The 23349-nt window shown below is 40.7% G+C and overlaps 1 protein-coding gene across 2 annotated transcripts in view; it reads left to right on the plus strand.

The window, feature by feature from the left end:
- The window catches only part of SORCS3 (sortilin related VPS10 domain containing receptor 3), a 595481-nt gene that overhangs the window by 540580 nt on the left and 31552 nt on the right, over positions 1–23349 (plus strand). For both annotated transcript variants that reach the window (XM_040486371.1, XM_040486370.1), the window contains exons 15-19: positions 3730–3847; positions 4860–4993; positions 16106–16219; positions 19604–19775; positions 22095–22281. In XM_040486371.1, coding sequence (XP_040342305.1) covers positions 3730–3847; positions 4860–4993; positions 16106–16219; positions 19604–19775; positions 22095–22281 — 725 coding nt within the window. The remainder of the gene's footprint in view (positions 1–3729; positions 3848–4859; positions 4994–16105; positions 16220–19603; positions 19776–22094; positions 22282–23349) is intronic.

Here is a 23349-nt window from a genome sequence, read left to right on the forward strand (position 1 = left end):
TAGCACTCCTTCTAGTGCACTGGGAAAGAATTCCTTCTATGCATATTACATCTTCTAGGGGCTCCAGGTGTTCCCTGGCATGTGGCCACATAACTCCAGTCTTTGCCCTTTCTTCACGTGGCCTCCTCCTCTCTGCATGTTTCTCTTACAAGGATGCATGTCATGGCACTTAGGGCCCACCTTGATAATCTGGGATGTTTTCATCTCAAGATCTTTAATTTGCTTATGTCTGCAAAGGTCCAGATAAGGTCACATTCACAGGTTACAGGGACTAGAACATGCTCATGTCCCATGGGGGAGTCACTATTCAATACAGTATGCCATCTTATGTAGTGTCTATTTCAATGGTCCTTAAGGTTTAGGAACTGTGAATCACTTCAAAAATATAAAATATATGTAATTTCTCCATAATAAATACACATGTTCCAGTAAATGCTTATTTTTATTTAAAATTTCTGGAGATTCAAACTTTACTATGACCACCAAAACCCATACATGTATTCTAGTTTGAGACACTTAGTGTATATCTTTGAATGGTGACATCCAAAATTGGCAGCCTTTTTCTTTGTGATCTAGTTAATGTAGAATAGGCCTGGATATTGCCTCTTTCATTCTTGATAATATATAGAATTCTTAATTAATGTGTTGTAAGATCATCTCAAGTACTTTTGGTTTCTCTGAAGTATTTACTTACATTAATCACATTGTGTATGAAAACTCTTAAGATGCCACATTATTATTTTTTTTTATTATTATTGTTATTATTATTATTATTATTTAACCTGAACTGCATCAAGCATCATTTTCTTTATTCAATACTTATGTAGTTGCCAGGGAAGGACCTGACATATCTTTCTGTTACTTCACATTATTAGATTCAGCCTTTCCCTTCAGTCTGTCAAGACCTTTTTGGGTCCTGATTCTGCCATCAAGCATATTGACTGTTTCTTCCAGCTTTGTGTCATCAGAAAATGTGATTTCCAATGATGACCATTATTTTCATGTCTTCAAGTCATTAATAAAAATGATGAACAAGAAAGAGCAGACAGCAGAACCTTGCAGCTGACTACTCATGCCCTCCCCCCTCTTCGATTTTAATGCCTTAATTAGGTACTGTTCAGTCACATAATTTTACTGTCAGATGCCTTGCTGATACCCAGGTAAATTGTGTGCCTCATATTTCCCTCTTCTGTCTGTCCAGTAATCCTTCCATGGAAAGGAATGGCATTAATCAGACATGATGTATTTTATGATCCATGAAATAACTGTAAACTATTTGGAGTAGGTGGAAGTGTTTGGTTTAGCATCACTATTATTCTTCTACTCAGAGTATTCCAATCAGGGAAGACTAGAGGAGGTGATATTTGAATATGAAAAGATTTAGAAAGGTTGGATAGAGACAGAAGAAGACATTCATCAAGGTCTTCTCCCAGTGGTTTTTGTTTGTTTGTTTCTCCTGACAGTCTTTCAGTTTAACTCTTCTCTCTTCAAATAAGTAGAAACTTTTAAGACATAACTGCTTTGGGGGCGCCTGGGTGGTGCAGTCGGTTAAGCGTCCGACTTCAGCCAGGTCACGATCTCGCGGTCCGTGAGTTTGAGCCCCGCGTCAGGCTCTGGGCTGATGGCTCAGAGCCTGGAGCCTGTTTCCGATTCTGTGTCTCCCTCTCTCTCTGCCCCTCCCCCGTTCATGCTCTGTCTCTCTCTGTCCCAAAAATAAATAAATAAACGTTGAAAAAAAAAAAGACATAACTGCTTTGTTAGAGATTTTAAATGGACTGACTAGTGAACTCTCCATGAAATGAATCAGGATTAGAAGGAGAAAGTACCTCAATGGTGACATGGCATGGACGTCTGGGATTTGGAGACCAATGAATACAGCAAAAATGCAAGAGATCAGAGTAAGCCTAGGGGAGGGATGCTTACATTCACTCTGCTCCACACGGTATTGACCACACAACCCAAGATATTCTAGCCCCATGGCTTCTGCTACTCAGTGCTGAGCTAAGGTTCTTATAAAGATCATACGTTTTTAGTTTTGTTCTTTTAGTATAGTTGGCACACAATGGTACATTAGTGTCAGGTGTACAATATAGTGATTCAGCATCTCCATACGTTATGCTACACTCACTACAAGTGCAACTACCACCTGTAACCATACAAAATGATTACAGTATCATCAACTGTATTTCCTATGCAGTGCCTGTTATCCCTATGACTTATTCACCTCAAAGTCTGTTTTTTTTAATTTTATATGTTTTTATTTATTTATTTATTTATTTGTTTTGAGAGGGAGGGAAGGGGGAAGAGAGAGAGAGTGAGAATGAGTCGGGGAGGGGTAGACAGAGAGGGGGAGAGAGAGAATCCCAAGCAGGCTCCTTACTGTCAGTGTAGAGTCTGACACAGGGCTTTAATTCACAAATCACGAGATCACGACCGGAGCCAAAATCAAGAATCGGCCACTTAGCCAACTGAGCCACCCAGGCACCCCAAAGTCTGTTTGATCTTTTAGAAAAGACTATAAAAAGTTGTATTTAACTTTTAAATTGATAGAACATTAAAAGGCATTTCTCAAGGTGTAATATATAAGTTGTACAATCTACTAAACAGTCCTATTTCTTCATCCATTTCACAATTTTAGTCAACTTCCACCCCTTGCAAAGCATCTTCATCCTTCAGAAAGAAGAAGGGACTGTCCCTTGAGGAGTAGTCTCTTAGGTGTCACCACAAGAACATATGACTGGAAGGAGATGAGAATCCGGGGCTGATAAAATGATTAAGTCTTGCTGAAATGGAATCCATCCAATGCCTTGAAAGACTTCAGTTGGTTTAGGTTCCCAGAGTGATTGGTCTCCTCTTTATAGCACTATGATAGATATCTTGCATTGTAATTATAAGACATGCCACCCAAGTAGAGTATGGGTGATCAGTCTTTTTTTCCATTTTTCTAGAAACCATTGGTCATTCATATGTATAGGGCCATCAACTACTGGGCTTTGAAAAGGTTAGTATTGATTATCTAAGTCACATAGATGGTGTGTTTCTTTACTATACATAAATATGAGTTCCTTTTATGGGGCTACTGTGATTTTTCAGGGAAAGGAAAGGAGGGTGTTATTCATGTGAATTAAACAATAGGAATTTCAACTAAAGCACACTTAGATTCTGTCAGAGTTTTGGAACTGGCAGCCACACTTCAGATTAGCTAATTTGCCCCCATTCCCACCATACACATACACATTTACTTTACAGATGAGGAAACTGAGTCCCTGTCAGTAGACATCAGTAGATAAAATACCTGTGCTTGCATTAAGGAGAAACAAGAAGGCTACATGTCAAAATATCAACAACAGTTCTACCTGTTGAGTGTAAGATTTTGAACTATTGGGTGATTTTTTTCTTTCTTCATATCTTTCTGTGTAAGGTTTTGAACTATTGGGTGATGTTTTTCTTCATATCTTTCTGTGTTCTCATTGCTTACTATAAAGTGCATATATTACTTTTGCAATTAAAAAATGGTTAGTTTTAAACCCACTATGAATACCATGCCAGTTGGCTAGAGTTGTGTAAATGGTGGACTTTCTCCTTGGTGACCTTCCAAGACCTCAATTTGGAAGAACCTGTTGAGTCCAGGCCGCAATTTAGTCCTCTCTCCCTCCAGTCTTTGTGTATTAGTGACTGACTAGTGGGACCTCTCTGTTTGTCTCTCCCCTGCCTCCCCTAAACACTTAGAGTTTTCGGCCACTTCAGCCTCCGTTCTGAATGGCAGTTGGTGAAAGTGGACTACAAATCTATCTTCAGCCGACGCTGCACCAAGGAAGACTATCAGACCTGGCACCTGCTCAATCAGGTATACCATGTGGTAGGGGCATACTGGCTTCTAGGAAAAGGAACTACCACAACGCCTATTTGGTCATCTCTGGGCCTTCCTATTTGGAGGAAGAAGGTAGTGGGGCATCTGAAGATAGTGATGGATTTGGGGGAAGGGTTGGAGTCCACACACACAGGTCAAGCATGCAAAGATGGTATTTAAGGACCATTTTTCACCCTGTGATCCTGATCAACCCATTGAGATGATTGAATAGTCGAGGGGTGAGGGAGGCAAGTATTACCTCAGGCCTTTGCTCTATCTGTGGAGAAATAAACCCAGACAGCCAGGAGGACTTTCAGTGGTTTCATCATCTCACCTGTTAGTGGGGAGGGTGAGAATATTTGTCAGGCCAGCCTGCAGTGAGATCCCCAAGAGCCCTGGCAACAGGGCCACAGATAAAGGGTGAGGGATTGGGGTGAGTGCCTCTAGATATTTGTTGCTTTGCAGCATAGGTAAGACTTCTGCATTCTTCAGAACCATTGCAATCATGTGATTTATACCAGTTTCTCCGCTTTTCTTTGCCCTTGACTGGAAATAAGGACTTGGGCATGATTATTTATCATAGAGAGAGAACTTTTCAGGCCAACTTCAGTTTTACTCTGAAGATGATATGAAAAATATGCCAGAATTTGATTCTTTTCCACCACAATTTCTGTTGAAGTCATTTGGGCAATTTGTAAGTCTGTGACAATGACTTGGAATTTTTGCCTTCTCTCCAGAGGTGGAAGAGAAACAAGATGAAATAGACATCATTGGCTAAGTTGGGTGGGAGGTAGTGATGAGCCAGCACCTCCTCCATGGTGTTCCTCTTGTGTCGTAGTAAAAGACTGGCCCTTTTTCCCTTGAGACTCCTGAATGGTTACTAGGGATGAGATTGGTAGACAGAGTGACCAAAAGAGAATGGAAAGGCCAGTGCTTCCTATAGAGAAGCTGGTTTATTTCACCTTCTTTGTGTTTTTCTTCCTTTCTCACCATGGACTTTCTTTCTAAGGGGGAGCCTTGCGTCATGGGAGAAAGAAAAATATTCAAGAAACGCAAGCCAGGAGCTCAGTGTGCCCTGGGTCGAGATTCCTCAGGGACAGTGGTTTCAGAGCCCTGTGTCTGTGCTGACTGGGACTTTGAATGGTGAGTCCCATGGCATCTCATTGCCAGTTTCAACCAGACATTTACTTGTTGGGGGGTGAAGATGAAGATCGAGCTGGGGAAAGGGGAGTCATGACCCACAGGTGGGAGGTGTGTTTGCTGGCCTATGGACCTGACTGTTTCAGGTCCTGGGCCCGAGGGTAACCCTGTACCCCTGGAAGGAGGACAGGAGGAGATATTTTCACAGGGGAGGTCACTGTTCTGTCAGAGCAATATGTCTGAGGAAACTTGTCATCTTCAGTTAGCATCCCTGGGCAAGTACCGGAGAGGTTGGTCTGAGCAGTGACAAAGCTCAGAGAGCTACCACCTTGGACAGCTACCTCCAGATACATTACCTCAAACTGTGATTTTCCATGTGTACTCTCTCCTTTCATCATTTTTTTTCTCCCTCTAATGACAACCACAAAGAACAACTTTAAGTCTCACCTATTAGCCAATAATTCACAAATTTCCAATATATACCTCCAGCTCTGGCCTCACTGTCCACTAGGATGGGACATGTGTGTCCATGTACATATTCAGCCTCTATCTCCCCTTGAATTGCTAGTAGGGATTTCAGACCCAATGTGGCCAAAGTGGAGCTCTTCCTGAATCTTCTACTTTAGAAAGCAATTTTTTCAGCTCTTCTTGAACCCCTCTTCCCAGACCAGTTTTTCCAAACTCAATAAAAAATATAGTTGCTTAAGTCAAAATCTCAGGAGAGCTTGATTTTCCCTTCCCCTTCCACTTCCCCTAAGGCCCAGGCCATCTGCAAGTCCTTATGAGTCTTCACCTCCAGAACACGTTCTAACCCAAAGTACCTCTGCCCATGTTGACCACAACTTGTATCACTCCCACAATCTACAAACTCTCTCTGCCTCCACCCTTGTTGCCCTAAAACCTATCCTCCTGACAGCAACCAAAATGAGATTGTGAAAACTCAAATCATATATTACTATTCCTATGCTTAAAACACTCCAGTAGCTTCCTCTCTCACACAAAATACAATGCAGTCTTCCTTCCTTGGCTTGTTCTACTTTACACGATTTGGCCTGCTACCATTGTGCCCTAATTTCCTACCATTCTGCCCTCATTCCCTGTTTTGCAGCCACACTACCGTCTCCTTTCTGTACCTTAATTAATCTAGGCTTATGCCTATCAAAGACAATAGCAAGTGCAGAATTTCTTCCAAATCTCAGCATGGCTGGAACCTCTGGATGAGTCATATCTCAGCAAAAACATCAGCTTTTCAGAAATGCTTTCTGAGGCCACCTGATCTCTCCTACACCCTGACACTCTGACACCCTAGTTCATTGTCTTAGTATTAGTCACCACATGGAGTGATCATGTTTTCTGATTGCTTTATTATTGTCTGTCTTTCCCCAGTAGACTACAAGTGCTATGAGGGCAGGAATTTTAGACTTTCTTCAGTGCCTATCCCATAGTAAGAATTAAGTGGTTGCACCATATTCCCTGAACATTGTCCCTTTTAGGAGAGTCAAAAAAGTATCTCAATTCTGGGGATGGGGGATCCTGCTAGTGATCCCACACTGATCCCTATTAGATGAATTCCTCCTTCTCAGGACAGTCAAAAGGTGAAGTTCAATTTAGATATTTTCATAACCCATTCCAGGTTAAAAGACAAAGCTAAGGGCTCAGGCATCACCCTCTAAACTTGGCAGGACAGCAGCAGAGTTGCATTTGGGCTTTTCTAGTGTCAAATAACAGAAGTAAATCCATATGGATGCAGAACAGCTGCCCCTCCCCAGCAACCTCATTCAGCCTCATTTCATCCTCTTCCTGAAGCTTGCTTTGTGCTGGAACCCGTGTTTTGTTCCCCCCTTTCTGCTAGCATTATCACTGGTAACTGCAAACCAGCTAGATGGCTATGACTGCTCCCTAGCTACTCTGCATCCCTGAACACATGCCTTGGAAAGCTTGACCTCAGTGAGAATCATTAAAATGGGATATGCTGAATGGAATTTAATTTGAATGTCAGGGTCCTACCTGTGGCACTTCTGACCCTTTGGAAACAGAGGATATTTTCACACTTGGGAAGAATAATTTTCAATTATTAACCACAACCCAGAAAAATTGTCATAGACCACTCAGGATTATGCTGCGTGACATATTGATGTCAGCTTGAATATTCTGAATATGAATTTCAGTCTTCCTTGGGTCCCTCTGAAGACTGACTCCATGGAGGCACACTGCCCTTGCATGTCATACTATTCTCTCCTGTGTCTCTCTGAACTGTAATAGACCCTTGTCTGCTATTGGGAAACCTCACAATGGAGAAAGAAGAAGAATTATAGCATAAATATTTTTCTTTCAGTAATTCCACTAACATTTACTAGTCTCGAAACAAAAATCTCAGCTCTGATATTCACAGATTTTGACCTTGGGAAATTTTCTTAATCTCTATGATTTAACCTTCTTAGCAGTAAAATACAGATAATATAACATGTATCTCATTGGTTGCTAGAGAGGAATAAATGAATTAATCTACATCATTAATGTAGGTAAGGCATTCATCCTAGTGGTGTAGGCATCCATATGGTAGCTATTGCTGCTGCTGCTGTTAATCTTGTACCCCACAGTTAAGTAGTCCCCATGGTATTTTTAGCAAGTAAACCAGAGCTTATACATCCAAATGAGCCCTGTCTACAAAGTCATACCTTTGGGTGTTTTTCATTCATTTATTGTAGGTGGTACTGCTTAAAATATTTCTGAGCCTTTCTTTGGGAACTGCTATCAGAATCCATCTGTAAGTGAAGCAGTGCAAAAAAAAAAAGAAAGAAATTAAAAAGAAAAAAGCCTTTGCAAGGTGTCCTTTGGTTCTCACACTTGAATTTACAGAGGTACCACCCGGACCCAATGCTCTGTAACATCAGCATTGTTACTATGACTTTTTAATGAGACGAAAACGAGCATGTGGAACGTAAGCTACTTGACTAAGGTCACATAACAGAAATTTGGAGCTCAAATACAAGTCTAGCTAAATCCTATGTTCTTCTCTGTATCATGCTATTTCTCAAGAAATCAAACAAGTCTTAATAGATTCACTTTATGTTTCGAAAGAAACAGGTCCCCAAGTTTAGTTATTCTAAAATTAAAACATCCTCAAATAACCTGGGTGAACTGCTGTTGATATGTTTTTATTTAGAATGTTCCGTTAACTCTAACAAAATTCCAGATGATGTAGCTTTGACATTGGTACTCGAATTGTAATAGGTGTATGGTGTTCAAGAGGACCTTATAGAATTTTGGGGAGTATGGTATTTGAAGCATTATGTGATTATATTTTACAGCCAATTGTATCTCATATTAGAAATAATACAGAAGACAGTATGGATGTTCCTCAAATAATTAAAAATAGAGTTACCAAATGATTGAGTGATTGAGTAATTTCACTACTGGGTAATTTACCTGAAGAAAACAGAAATACTAATTTGAAAATACATATGCACTCCTATATTTATTGCAGCATTATTTTATTTTATTTTATTTTATTTTTATAATTTTTGTAATGTTTATTTTTGAGAGGGAGGGAGGAAGGGGGGCAGGACAGAGAAAGGGGGACAGAGGACACATAGCAGACTCTATGCTAATAGCAGATAGCCCGATGCAGGGCTTGAACTTGCAAACTGTGATATCGTGATCTGAGCCAAAGTCGGGCACTTAACTGATGGAGCCACCCAGGTGCCCCAACTGCAGCATTTTAAATAGCCAAGATATGGAAGCAACGCAAATGTGTCCATTTATAGTTGAATGAATAAAGATGTGGTGTGTGTGTGTGTGTGTGTGCATGTGCGTGCACACACACACACACACACACACACACAGTTGAATATTACTCAACCATAAAAAAGGATGAAATCTTGCCTTTTACAACAACATGGATGACCTAGAGGGTGTAATGCTAATTTAAATAAGTGAGTCAGAGAAAGACAAATACCATATGATTTCACTAATTTGTAGAATTTAAAAAAGAAAGCAAAGAAACAAACACAAAAAATAACAGATTCTTAAATACAGAGAAAATAAGAGGGAAGCTGGGTGGTGAGGGGGATGAGTAAAATAGATAAAGGGAATTAAGAGCACATGTATCTTGATAAGTACTGAGAAATATGTGGAGTTGTTGAATCATTTTATTGTACACCTAAAATTTATATAACAAAGAAAGCTGATTATACTTGAATAATAATAATTTAAAAACGAACCACTTGAGTCAGAGATAGGATAAGCAAACAAACACCCAGGACTTGAGGCTGGGTTAGTGGTCAGAATCTGAGAACAAAAGCAAAAAAAAAATCGTGTGGCCTAAAAATATTTTTGCACTACTTTTGAGTAGAGAAGAAAGTTTCATTTCTGAAATTTCTGTTGTTTTTCTACAATATTTTATATAAACAACTACTGAGTATTTAAAATTGTTTTGTTTTAAGTGATCTTCAGTAAGCATAGGTATTGGTTTAAAAATATTTTTTTTTCCATCAAATACAGTTTGTTTGTCTTCAGTGCTGGAAATCAGTGCATGGCAGGAGTTTCATAGCCCTATCTCCTTCTCAATGGTCCTTCCTCCCAGGAAGCGTTAGTAGCTAAAGAATCTGAAAAGCCCAGCTCAGTTAGTATAAGTAATTATTATGTGCATTCTACCTAGTTGTTTGCCTAAGCCAAATCAGGTCATGTTCATCTGATTGGTTCAAGCAACTTTGAAGTGTCAGAGACAGCAGGGAGAGGGTATAACCTAGTTTTAATCAGATTAGTGTGTGTGTGGGGGAGGGTTGTTTATGGGCTGGGGAGGATGCATTAAACGTCTTGATTTTGGTTGAAAAGTTTAGGAGTATAGCCTAGATCCACAAAGGGAGAGTATTTTCAACCTATATCTTTTCTTTGTTTGAAGAGGGAAGCTTTTACAGATTCTCAGAAGCATTTATTTGTAGAATAATATTCACCCTTTCCTCAGGAGCGCATGTCAGTATTAAGCATGAATTTTGCATAAATATTGATGTTTCTACTTAGTTAGCCTCATGCTTATTCTAGAGAGCCACTTCCATTGTGGCACTGGTGAAGGGCCAGGCATGAATCATCCCTGTGAATTAAGTTTGTCAAGGGCTAGTGAGTAGTCAGAAAAGGGAGTATAAGGGCCTTTTTTGAAGTCAAATGAGGCTTCTAGGAAGGAGTGGCCCTCTGAGAGATGCAAGTACCTTTGTTCAAGGAGAACCAGGTTGAACCAGAAATTATGTTTAGTCATTCTCTTTTCTTATTCATCCAACCACTTACTCAGCAATACCTTTTGCTGAGCACCTACTACTCACTAAGTCCTTTAGATGGATTATCTTACTTTTCTCAGCTAGCTTCTGGAAGGAGAGTCTGTTACTGTAGGCGTTTGATAGATGAAGAAATGGATACACAGAGAGGTTAAGTAACTCATTCAAAATGATAATATTCTGACTTGAGAGTTCTAAGTCTGGGTGTGTTTTAGTGCTTCCTTCCATGTGCAGTATGGTTCCACATCTATAGAGGGAGTTTATCAAGTGGTAACATAGAGGGGAAGAGAGATGGGGATGCCGCAGTGCATAAGTGCAGGGGTGTCTGAAATCTATCCAACCATTAGTATTCTGCATTTAGAGTACAATCAAGTATATTTTTCTATAGACTAGCATTGTAGAAAAAGCAAAGATGTAAACCAGAGTTTTGAACTGAAAGAAGGCATAATGGCAAATAATAAGGAACATAACTAGGGGCTGAATTTTATAATCCAGACCTATATTATCCAATATAGTAGTCACTAGTCACATGTGGTTATTTGCATTAAAATGAAATTAAACTACACATTCCATTCTTCAATTGTACTAGCCATATTCTGGGTGTTCATAGTCACATGTGGCTAGTGGCTACCATATTGGATAGCATAGTTGTAAAACAGCAAGGTCTTTCAGACAGCCCTGGTCCTTCCTACCTGCAAGTGCCAGAAATGATCAGAGCAAGGAGTGTTGAGGACTGGAGTAATGACAGAAGGCTTACTGTGGAAGGTTGTGATGGAGCTGTGTAGACTTGCTGCCAAGCACAAGGGAAAAGGGCAGCACTTCAGAGAATGCAGTTGTGTGAAAAGGTTGTTAGAGGGCATGAGGCTTGATAAAAATAAATACTTTTTTAATTTTCTGAGGAACCTCCACACTGCTTTCCAGAGCGGCTGCACCAATTTGCATTCCCACCAACAGTGCAGGAGGGTTCCCGTTTCTCCACATCCTCTCCAGCATCTAGAGTCTCCTGATTTGTTCATTTTGGCCACTCTGACTGGCGTGAGCAATAGCACTGCTAGGAATTTATCCAAGGGACACAGGAGTACTGATGCATAGGGGCACTTGTACCCCAATGTTCATAGCAGCACTCTCAACAATAGCCAAATTATGGAAAGAGCCTAAATGTCCATCAACTGATGAATGGATAAAGAAATTGTGGTTTATATACACTATGGAATACTACGTGGCAATGAGAAAAAATGAAATATGGCCTTTTGTAGCAACGTGGATGGAACTGGAGAGTGTGATGCTAAGTGAAATAAGCCATACAGAGAAAGACAGATACCATATGGTTTCACTCTTATGTGGATCCTGAGAAACTTAACAGGAACCCATGGGGGAGGGGAAGGAAAAAAAAAAAAAGAGGTTAGAGTGGGAGAGAGCCAAAGCATAAGAGACTGTTGAGAACTGAGAGCAAACTGAGGGTTGATGGGGGGTGGGAGGGAGGAGAGGGTGGGTGATGGGTATTGAGGAGGGCACCTTTTGGGATGAGCACTGGGTGTTGTATGGAAACCAATTTGACAATAAATTTCATATATAAATAATAAATAAATAAATAAATAAATAAATAAATAAATAAATAAATAAAAAAGAAATACTTGACGGATGCTTGTTGGGTTTTTCATACAATTTCTGAAAGAGTTTGGATGTAATCACCTTTCTTTTTGCCTGTATTTAGGCTTATGCCTTAGCAAAATGTTAATGATGTTAATTATTATTCCATCGTTTTTGTTGCAGTTGCTTCTGTTTGTTGAGTGTTCACTCTGCATCTGCCAAAACCTTCTATCTGCCCATTTCAAACCAGCATGTGATCCTGTCTCATTAAGTGGGACAGAGACATCCGGGGAGTACTATTCCTGGAATCTCAACCGCCAAATGGGAGAATGGAGGGCCTGGGGGTCACTGAGGCCGTGATAGGGCTCTGCATGGTCTGAGAGTAGAAAAGCCCCAGCAACTGGGCCAACAGAAACATGACTTCTGGGCTGGCTCCCAGAGTCTCAGAATGTCATTCCTGGGGACCAGGGGGCTCTCTCTTATGATGATTAAATGGGTGCTTCATTTACTAAATCTGAGCCATGGATCAGGAGTCCCAAGTATCACTTCCATCTGCCATTTCCAGCTGTGTACAGTCTTGAACAAGTCACTTCTCTTTTGTTTCTCCCTTTCAACCTACCAGTTGAGAGGATTAGACCCAAGGAATACAAGTGTCACTGACACGCAGAAGCTTTGTGATTTCTGAAGCTTGTCTCTTCCCTCTTTAGATGGTCTAAGGCTTCTCCCTGAATGGGATTTGGAGGACATACGTCTCCTGGAAATGGAGAAGTTTCCTCCTAAACTTTTAGAAGTTCTAAACCCTTTTATAGTTAAGAAAGATGCAGAGGTGACTTATTTCTGGAAGGAAACTGCTGGTGTGTTTGCAGAAGCTGTGGCAGCATACTTCCCTGAGGCAAATCAGACTTTCTGGTACATTCTCTCCAAATGTCACAATTCAACAGAAAAACACCTCTTCCCCAGGAAGTTGGAGCAGCAGCTGGAACTGCTTGTTTTTTTTTGTTTTTTTTGTTTTTTTTGTTTTTTTTTTATTATTTTTTTTTTTGAAATCATGCAAACTCCAGAGCTGGGGGGTAGGTTGGGCAGAATGAGATTTTAATATACATTTAACAGAAGTTAATGAAGAAGTCCACAGCTTGGAGGCAGCCAGTGATGTTTCCATTAATGTTATTAAATATTAATGAGGTGCTTTTTCTCTTTGGGGCAAAAGAGCATGCCTGACGCACCTTTTTTAATTACTGCATTGCTAACAGGTAGCAGAGCTGAACAGAACTGCTAAAGATGGTTAAAGATTTAGGAAAGAGCATTAAGACATTCCTTTCCTTCCCAAAGCTATTAAGGAGAGCACCCTTCCTGCAGAGATTACTAATATTTCTTAGGGTTGGCAGGACATTCAGTAGATTTAGTTTATCCAGCAGTTGGAGAATTGTCTAGAAGCATTGCAGACATACCACAGCCCAAATGTTTCTAATGATAAGCAATGCTTAGAAATCAGATATTCTGGAGGTGCCTGGGTGGCTCAGTTGGTTAAGTGTCCAAGTTCGGCTCAGGTCATGATCTCATGGTTTGTGGGTTCCAGCCCCATGTCAGGCTCTGTGCTGACAGTTCAGAGCCTGGAGCCTGCTTTGGATTCTGTGTCTCCTTCTCTCTCTGCCCTGGCCCCACTCATGCTCTCTGTCTCTCTGTCTCTCTGTCTCTTTGTCTCTCTCTTTGTCTCTCTCAAAAATGAATAAACATAAAAAAATTTTTTTAAATAAATCAGATATTCAATGCTGTGCTGGTAAATATTTAACTACTGGCTCTCTTGAAACAAATAAATAAATAAGCCCTCATTTGTAGCATTTGCTGATTGCTTTAAATATCCCCAAATGTGGCCAATTTCAAGCTACCAGCATGACGCCAGTGAATATAGAATTGAGAAGAGATGTACAGAAGCACATTATATAGTATTTTTGCCATACAGGTACATAGATGCAAATGACCTCAGGAGCATAGATAAAATAATAATACCTAACATTTTATATATAACAATATATTATTATTATTATTATTATTATTATTATTATAACAAATGCAGCAAAATATAAGGGGTCTCTGTGCTTTATGTATTTATTTTTAAAATATATTTATTTAATTGAAATTTGATATAACTTATTTTTTTGATATTGGCTGTGTTTAACAACCATTAATTAGCTGGCAAAATTCCTGAAATTTTAAGTCTGTTCCCACTGGTGGTTACCAACTGTCACAATACTGAGTCTGCATTGAATGTGCGGGCTGGGAGATCTCTAATCATTGATCAGGAGGCATGGCAAAAGATTTGTTTGACAGACACGTCCCTTGCTCCTTATTTTCTTCCATTTTCATTTAAACATGGCCATATCAAAGCTGGTCTTGAGTCCCACCTTTCTGGCTTAGGCATCTGTCGAGCACTTGGGATGTTTTCTGTGGTCCACACTGGAAGGTGAACTATGGGTTCACATCTCCCTGCAGAGATAGACCCAATGTAATGGAATAATAAGTGTGATTACTTTAAAAACATAATTGGAGTATTCATTCACCCAGTAAATATTCAACACCGACAATGTCCTAAGTACTGCTCTGAACTATTATATTGCCAAACAAAACCAACAGAGATCTCTGTATCTTCAATGTTTCCAACATGCTGTGGTCACAAAGATTCTGTCTGGGGATCAGCGAAGGCCTCCTCTGATTAGATACTGAAGAAGAATACTAAGCAAACTACCAAACACAGACAACGTTGAGTGCTTCAAGCCCAGGGAATAACATATGCAGAGACAAAGGGTTGAAAATTTGGCCTGGACTATTCAGGTATGAGTTTGGTGTAGAGGAATATGGTGAGGAAGTAAGGTGATGTGGAACTGAGAGAACAATTTATATAATCTCCTCCATCAGTCGGTGCTTCCTAACTGTACTGCTTCATACTGTATTTTCATGTTCTGCCTCATGCTGTATTATTCTGTTCTTTGGTTGGATTTGAGGCATGTTAGGTCTCTTTCTCCAAAGACTAAAAGTCCTTGTAGGCAAGGATTGTAATACTTCTTCCTGAGGACAGTGCACATATTGAGTCATAAATAAATCTAGAGTTAAACTTGTATTCCTACCTCCCTTTCATTCCTACCCTAGTCACAGACCGTTTGCCTCTATTTTCATTGGACTTTAATTAAATCTTGGCTCAAAGAACATGGGAACAGAAAAAGAAAGGAGGGGTAGGTCTGGAGAGAGTGACTTTCCTTGCTGTTTTATGTTTTATTAACACTCAGTGGATCAGTATTCAAATGTCCAGATTGTTCTGCCCAGTCTGTGGGTTTCAGGAAACCCTTGGGTGCTGAACTTAGAAGCATGAATTCTCCTGCCAAGTGAAGACACCCTCAATGACCTCTGGTTGGTTTCAAGAGCAATAATACTTATTTTATTGCTCTTTTTCTACCCTGACATTTATGCACCTTGGAGCCTTATGAAACTCCAAGAAGTAAGGGAACACCAGTCACATTTCAGATGGGGGCCCTCCTCTCTACACACTGGTCTTTTACTTCATTTTGGAATGGGAGGAATTCAGGAGGGAATCATACCTGATTTTCTTTCTTTATTTTATTACAGCTAGACTTTTATGAAAATGTGGAAAAGAACCACAATTTGTTGTTGTTTGTAGGGAAACAGGAGACCTGTGTTATATGTATTGGGGACAAATTGAATGACAATTTGTATATATGTGGATGCAAATATATATATATATATATATATATATATATATATATATATATATGGAAGGAATTTGTAGGAAAAATTAAAATAAAATCTATGAAATTAATTTTGGAATAACACCTGTGGAATTTTATCCAGAAATGAATCTTGACCTTTAAAATCATCCTCTTGCTTATCACCTTCTTATGTCAGTAATTCCACTGTGATCCAGAATATGCTTTTCAGCTCATAGCATTCCTGACACCCAACCCCAGCCAGTGTACCTGCTACATGATGTATATCCATACCTCTTTTTAACCTGGAATATTTGTTTGATAATGCATTATTTCTTCTGTGCACTGGATTTCCAGTGATTTGAGATTATTTCTAACTCTAAAACTTCATATGAATATTTGCTGTCACTGGGAATATTTGAAAGAATGTAATGCAGCTTTTTGCAAGACCGTAGAGATGTATTTGTGTTTGTGTGTGTCTGTGGGTGTTTTGGCATTTGTACATCTGTACTAGTGTGCAATATTCATTTTCTGGACAGTGACTATGGCTATGAGAGACACGGAGAGAGCCAGTGTGTCCCAGCTTTCTGGTACAACCCAGCATCCCCATCAAAGGACTGCAGCCTTGGTCAAAGCTACCTTAACAGCACTGGGTAAGTAAAACACCTGAAGGAACTCTATTCACTAGTCTCCTGTTTCCCTAGATTGGGATCAAAGGTGGCATTTCTTCTGAAGCAAGAGAGAGTATGGATAGTTTGTTTATAGGTGGCTTCTGAGGAAAGCTGAGGCTTTCTTTAGCTGAGAGTAGCTTTAGGGGGAACATCAGAAATCTACCAGATTTCAATACTTTTTTTCCATTTGCCTCTGACAGACCATAGCTATTGTTTCAGTTGGGTCTTCTTTGCTGGAAAGAGATGCCACCTTATTTTTTGAGCCCCTAAGGAAATAAATGAACACAAGTGGTATGCAGATATTACAGTGCTCTCTAGTGATAGACGAACAGAAGCTCTCCTAGACTGTGATGCTGGCAACTTAAAATGAAAATTTACAGGTCCCATTCTAGAACCTCCTGGAATAAGAAGGTCAAGGCATACTTTGTCTAATTGTCACACTATGTGTGTGTTTCTCTCTTTGCTCACTTATAGTTACTCAGATTTGTGGGGAAAAAAATATTTCCTTGAAGACTTATCTTCCCATCTTTTGCTACCTCCATGGTGCAGAACGGATTTGGCAAGTGGATTGGGGGTCTAAGATAGCACTTTTCCAATTTTAATGTGTTGTAGATCGCCTGGTGATCTTGTTAAAATGCAGCTTGTGATTTGGTAGATGTAGGGTGGGGCTGAAATTCTTCATTTCTAAGAAGTTCCCGGGCATCATTGCCATTACTGGTCCTAGGGCTTTGAGTAGCGGAGGACTAAGGTGTTCTGGACTCCAGTCTCAACTCTTCCAATGGGTCCTCTACCATCTCACGCAAGTTACTCACCACCTCAGTACTTTTACCTTCTCTGATTGTAAAATCCTGAAAAGGTACAATCTACCTAAGTGATGGGAGAAAATGATGGAAGAGATGTGTTGAGTGGTCTGAGCTACTGAAAGACAAGAACTTTTAGCTAAATACTTGGTTCTTAGGGAGCTGTTGCTGGGTCCTGAGCTGGGGCTTAAGCACTTTTGATGCAATTTTATTGTGGGTGTCTAGTTCAGGGATTTAAGCCATTCAAAATACAGATCCAGAAGCATGAACTTTCAGAGATATGGTAGAAGAGAACACAGTGCTATCAAGTTTGAGGAAGAAGAATATGATAGGCACAAGTCATCAGCTGGGCCACCAAATCCCAAGCCAGAGCATACCTTGGACGGAACTGGAGGAGAATTACATCACAACACCACATATGATCACGTGACATGTATATGTACACCCAATTTAAAGCAAGTTAGGTATACCAAAATCCCAGATAGCCAACCAAATAAATTAGGAAGCTGAAAAGGAAAGATAATTCAATTTTTTCCAAAAGATTTACTACAACTGTGTACACATACCTCTGTGTTGCTTAAATGTTGGCTTATATTATAGGTGGTCAACCAGCTGGCCAGTTGAGGTTGAAGAGAAAGAGTAGATGATATCAAGGTTGCATTAGGATATGGTACCCACCAAAATATCTGCCATAAGTAAAAATTAAATATCTTGTAAATGATTAAAAGTCAGCAAGAAAGTATAAATTGGTTATAAAAGTTTGATGATGTAGACTGGTGCTGACCAAAAGAATTATAATATGAGTCACATATATAATTTAAAATTTCCTAGTAGCTACATTAAAAATAATTTTAAATGAAAACTTAATTTTAATAAGATAATTTACTTAACCTAATATATCCAAAATAGTATCATTTTAACATGCAAGGCTAACCACATTTTAAGTGCACAGTAGACACAGGTAGAAAGTGATTAGCATATTGGACAGCACATCTGAAGACCCATTATGAGCTCAGTTGGCAATTAAAAAAATATTATGTATCTACAAAGGGGTATATTGTAATTCTATCTGAGGCAGTAACTACACACAGCATTTGCTTAACATCCTCCTGAGATCTTTGGGTGGAGATAGGGTTGGTAGTTCAGCAGTGTTTGGGGGGTGACGGATGGAGAGAGGACCGGGGGAAATATCAGGTATAGTGGAGGATCAATATTATTCATAAAGAATTGTCTCTCGGGGCACCTGGGTGGCGCAGTCGGTTAAGCGACCGACTTCAGCCAGGTTACGACCTCGCGGTCCGTGAGTTCGAGCCCCGCGTCGGGCTCTGGGCTGATGGCTCAGAGCCTGGAGCCTGTTTCCGATTCTGTGTCTCCCTCTCTCTCTGCCCCTCCCCCGTTCATGCTCTGTCTCTCTCTGTCCCAAAAATAAATAAACGTTGAAAAAAAAATTAAAAAAAAAAAAAAGAATTGTCTCTCATCTGCTTTCAATTGAAAGGCAATCAGAAGAAGGCAGCATGGATGGTTTGGTTAATTACTCCTGACATACAGGGTGAAAGAAGACATGATATAATGATGGTGGTGGTGGCACATTTATATTTTGTGGTTTTACCAGAATGTTGATTATATGCAGTCTTACAGATAGTGGAAATAATATTTTCCGTGCAGGTCAGGACTGTGGACAAGCTCTTGGCTTCATATGCTGGGATCACTGATGAAGTGAGATGACGTGGCATCACTATGTGCAAAGATGCTCTTGTCCTGAAAGGCCACACTGCTTTGTGAGGAGTTTTCCCCATGCCCACTTCTTCTCTGAGCTGATTTTTCCTCAGCAGGATTTAACAGGCATTTCAAATTTGTGCTTTGGAATTGGCATTTGTGTTGAGTGGGAAGTGGAATATTAGTAAGGAGAGAAAATGTGCTGTGAAAGAGCCCCGTGGCTTCAGAGCAAGGGCTATTAGGTATTAAAGGATGGAATGATGTCCTGCGAGTCGAGGGAAGACAGGAAGAGGCTTCCTGATGAATCAGAGTTAGAAGTCTGATCTTCTAGGTGATGGGCATTGAAGAAGGCATCTTTTGGGGTGAGCACTGGGTGTTGTATGGAAACCAATTTGACAATAAATTTCATATATTAAAAAAAAAGTCTGATCTTCTAGATGCTTTTCGGTACAGAGAAAACTGGAAATGACCTTAGATAACTCCGAACAAGTCCCTTCCTCCCTCACAGAAAGGAGCACTTGCTTTTCTTACTTCCCTCGTCCAGTGGGTCAGCCTCCTTCCCTCTTGCATGTGAGTCACGCATTGATTTTTCTTGGTTAGTTTAGACACTGATCTGATCCGTGGCTCACCAGGTAGGATCAATAATAATGTTTAAAGAGCTGCTCTTCCTCAGATGGAGGGATAGCAGTTCCTCAGCATTTGTTTGGCTTCTTAAAGGGCTGTCTTCTTTGAGACTCAGTTTTTAGGAGCAGCTGTGCAAAACGTCTCTCACTCTAGCTTTCTGGTATCCTTTTCTAACATGCACACACACACTCACCCCACACTGCCAACAGCTGTCAATACTCTTTAGGTACCGGAGAATTGTATCTAACAACTGCACGGACGGGCTGAGGGAGAAGTACACGGCCAAGGCCCAGATGTGTCCCGGAAAAGCCCCTCGAGGCCTGCATGTGGTGACAACCGACGGGCGCCTAGTAGCAGAGCAGGGGCATAATGCGACCTTCATCATTCTCATGGAGGAGGTAGGTGTTGTCCTGGGTCTCTGAGGTCATAACTCACTGCTCCCAGGGAGGGAAGAAAAGAAAGATGATGTATCCCCCCAGGTGCCTGTACCAGAGTCAATGGTCAGAAGACAGAAGGGATAAAAGAAGGCTTGGACATTTAGGGACCCTCTTCCCTCCATCGCTTGGCACAGACCTGGGCTGCAGGAGACCCACTTGGCTCAGGGCAGATGCAGATCTGGATATGTTCTTTGAGATTCCCCTTTAGGGCCTGCTTTGTTGAAGGAATATTTATCACCATAAGACCATATGCTCTAAACTTTGCCAGAAGAAGGGAATTCGTATTTTTTCTGTTGCTCCCAGGAGCCTCTTTTGCTTTTTTCCTCATACTTAACCCCCCTGATTAAAAAAAGCCCACAAGGCTTTCAAAGAGTCTTGAAAGTGAGTGTGAGTGTGGGGGAAGATTATTGCAATCTTTTAAACATATATGTATAAAGAAGGTCACATTAGTTGCTTTTCCATCAACTGGCTGCTCCATTATTTCACTTTTTAGTGTCTTTTGCAATTAAGGCAGTAAAATCAGCCTGCATCCATTCATTCCAGGGTGGAAACAGCTCTGTCTTATGCTTCTTGCTCCCTACATGAACTACTTTATCCCTTTCCCAAACCAGAGAGCTTTTCAGGCACTCCTTGCTGAGGCTGTGGGGCAAAAAAGCTTGCCTGATTTACAAAGACCTCTAAATGTGTATGCAAATTGCTCTGAGCTCTTCAGATCTTGGAAAGAGACCACAGCAGGCCAGGAGGGTTTTTTTTTTTTGTTTTTTTGTTTTTTGTTTTCCCCAAATGTGAATACTTTAGAAACCTTTAAAGTCTGGGCCATACTGAACAGGATGGTGAAGGTTCCTTATCCTGGGTTGACAGATTCTTCAGCCTTCGCCCACACTGGGCACTTGAATTAAAGGACTTTAAGATTCAGAGGAGGTCACTATCAATTTCCACTAGGGAGTTTCCAGGACCAGCACTATAAAAACCTTCTCCTGAATGGATGTGAAGAGCCATGATCTTATCCATTTGAATTGCCTCTAGTTCATTTCCACTTCAATTTATATTCATAAACCCAAGGGTAGTTAACATTGTGCAGGGGGCAAGGGAGCACCTATCAATATTTCATTCACATCTGGGTTGCCATGGGGGAAGAGATGGAACATGAAACTGTGATCAATGCACCTTCACTGGACAGAAGGATTGGCTCATAATTCCAAGATGATGTATATCCTTTTTTTAAATTTCATCAACTATGTTTGTAAACAGAGAGATCCAATTCTTCTTTTTCATCGAGGATCCTTGTTTTGTGGTCAGGTTCAATTGCATTTATCCAAAGCGCTGACCCAACAGTGTGGGAGGAAGAACAAGGGAGGGTGAGCTTTAGTATCCGCTCTTAAGACGCTGAGCATCGGCTTGGGGCGTTCGGATGACCTCACCCGAACTGATGGCATCATGCCTCTAGGTGTCTCCCAGGGGGCTCTTGGCCTTCCAAGAGGCAGAGGGATCTGTGAGCTGGGATGATTGGAAAAGGCTTCAGGGAAGAGGGGCTTAGGCAGGTTTAGGGAAACCCAAGGTCAGCAGAGCACGGATGTAATTTTAACTGGTATGTACTATCCATGTGTAGCCTGGGAATAATCATCCTACCTCACAGAGTTATTTTGAAGGTGTGGTATAGAATATGTGTTAGGTGATAAACATAATGCTTGGAACATAATAATAAATATTAAAACATAGGAATAATTGTATATAGTTCTAGCATTGTAGTTGAGAGCATTAGTGTTGAAACCAGACTGGCTGGGTTCAAAATTGGTCTCTTCCACTACTAGCTGTGAGTCTTTGGTCTACTTATTTATTTTTGTCCCCATTTATAAAATGGGAAAAGTAATACTTTCTGCATTAGAAAGTTGTGAGGAGATCAATTGCTTGGAACTGAAAAGAAACTTTGTAGGTATTAGCTGTTACTGTAGGTATTGCTGTTATTCTTATGACACAGGAGAGGAATAATAAAGCATGTGTGTGCCTAGAACTCCCTAGAGGCTTTACCTTGTCCCCTTGGGCCCATGTCAGAGGCTGCCCTGAGCTTGGGCTTACGGGGACAACAGATCCATAGGACCTCCCCGTGATGCCCAGTGGATATCATATAAGAGTCTGATGGTTGTGTGGAGGGTGCTTCAGCCCTGAGAGAGTCTCTAGGTCCTCAAGAGGGTGATGCAGAAGGCACAGGACCAAGCATCCAATAGGAGTCAGACTGGACATGTGAGTGAGCCCAGGCCCACTGCTATTCCCCCCGTGCAGGGTGATCTCCAAAGGACAAACATCCAGCTTGATTTTGGGGATGGGATTGCAGTGTCCTATGCTAACTTCAGCCCCATCGAGGATGGCATCAAGCACGTGTACAAGAGTGCGGGCATCTTCCAGGTGACGGCCTATGCAGAGAACAACCTGGGCTCAGACACAGCTGTCCTCTTCCTGCACGTGGTTTGTAAGTAGCATGAGCCTTCTCCTTTCTTATGTTCCTCCCAATTGACAACTGGTGTCAAGACTTCTGGGATGCAGAGCTGAGACTAGCTTTGGTATGACTGCCACCCTTTTGTAATGGCCCAAGTGGAGAGACTGAGATGTGTGCTCATTTGTGTTTCAGTTTTCTGACACCGAAGTAGTTTAAATATCTTGAAAGTTTGGAGAGCATTACCAATCGGCCCCTCCTTTTCAGTCCCACTACGTCCTGATGGACGTATGCATATGCAGACACACATTCAGGTGAAAGTCATTTCACTTTGCTTTGGAGAGTCCTAAGAATATAGGAAGAGGAAGCTCACCTGGTTCGTGGCCACATGGTCACTTCCAAGCTACTATGAGTGAAGGCAGCTCGAATCAAAGTAAATTTCTAATCTCTTTTGGAAGAACCAAAGAAGGGTTAAAGAAACATGTATGGGTTTTTGAAAATGTATAACTGAGCACACAAAAGAACCTAATTCTTATGTCCAAGGTTATTGTAAGTTCACTCCTATCGTAAACAATTCTAAGGACTCTCCAAAATGTTTTTGTTGACCTGGAACGTATTGCATTACTATTGACTGTCGCTTGGCCCAAATCAAAACAACAGCTGAAGTTCCAAAGTACTTTGTGTGTAATGGATACGTTTTGTGTATTTGCTATCCTGGGACTTAATTCATGTAAAATGAAACTTAACTATTATGATTTTAGCATGTTGGGTCAAGACATGTTATGGGGCTGGTATTGATTTCCTATGCCTTTCTCAGTGATACTCATGGGCCTAAGGAATTCTGTGGTTCTAATTTATATACCCCGTGATGTTTGGGGAGTAATATGCTATATATGGTAAAAATTATATGTCCCCAAAGAGTCTAGGTGAATGCAAGAAGTATCTCCACCTCAGTGATGACGTAAACTCCACTTTATAAGCTGCCTACATTTAAAAGGTTTCTGGAAAACAGTAAGCTATCTAGTCGTCTAGCATTTTAATCATAGTGGTAGCACAAGGGCCACCAGTGATAGGGGAAGAGCACTGGGGGACACTTGGATGATA

The sequence above is a fragment of the Herpailurus yagouaroundi genome, unplaced genomic scaffold (assembly GCF_014898765.1).
Source record: "Herpailurus yagouaroundi ecotype Mexico unplaced genomic scaffold, PumYag 163, whole genome shotgun sequence".
Classification (NCBI taxonomy): Eukaryota; Metazoa; Chordata; class Mammalia; order Carnivora; family Felidae; genus Herpailurus; species Herpailurus yagouaroundi.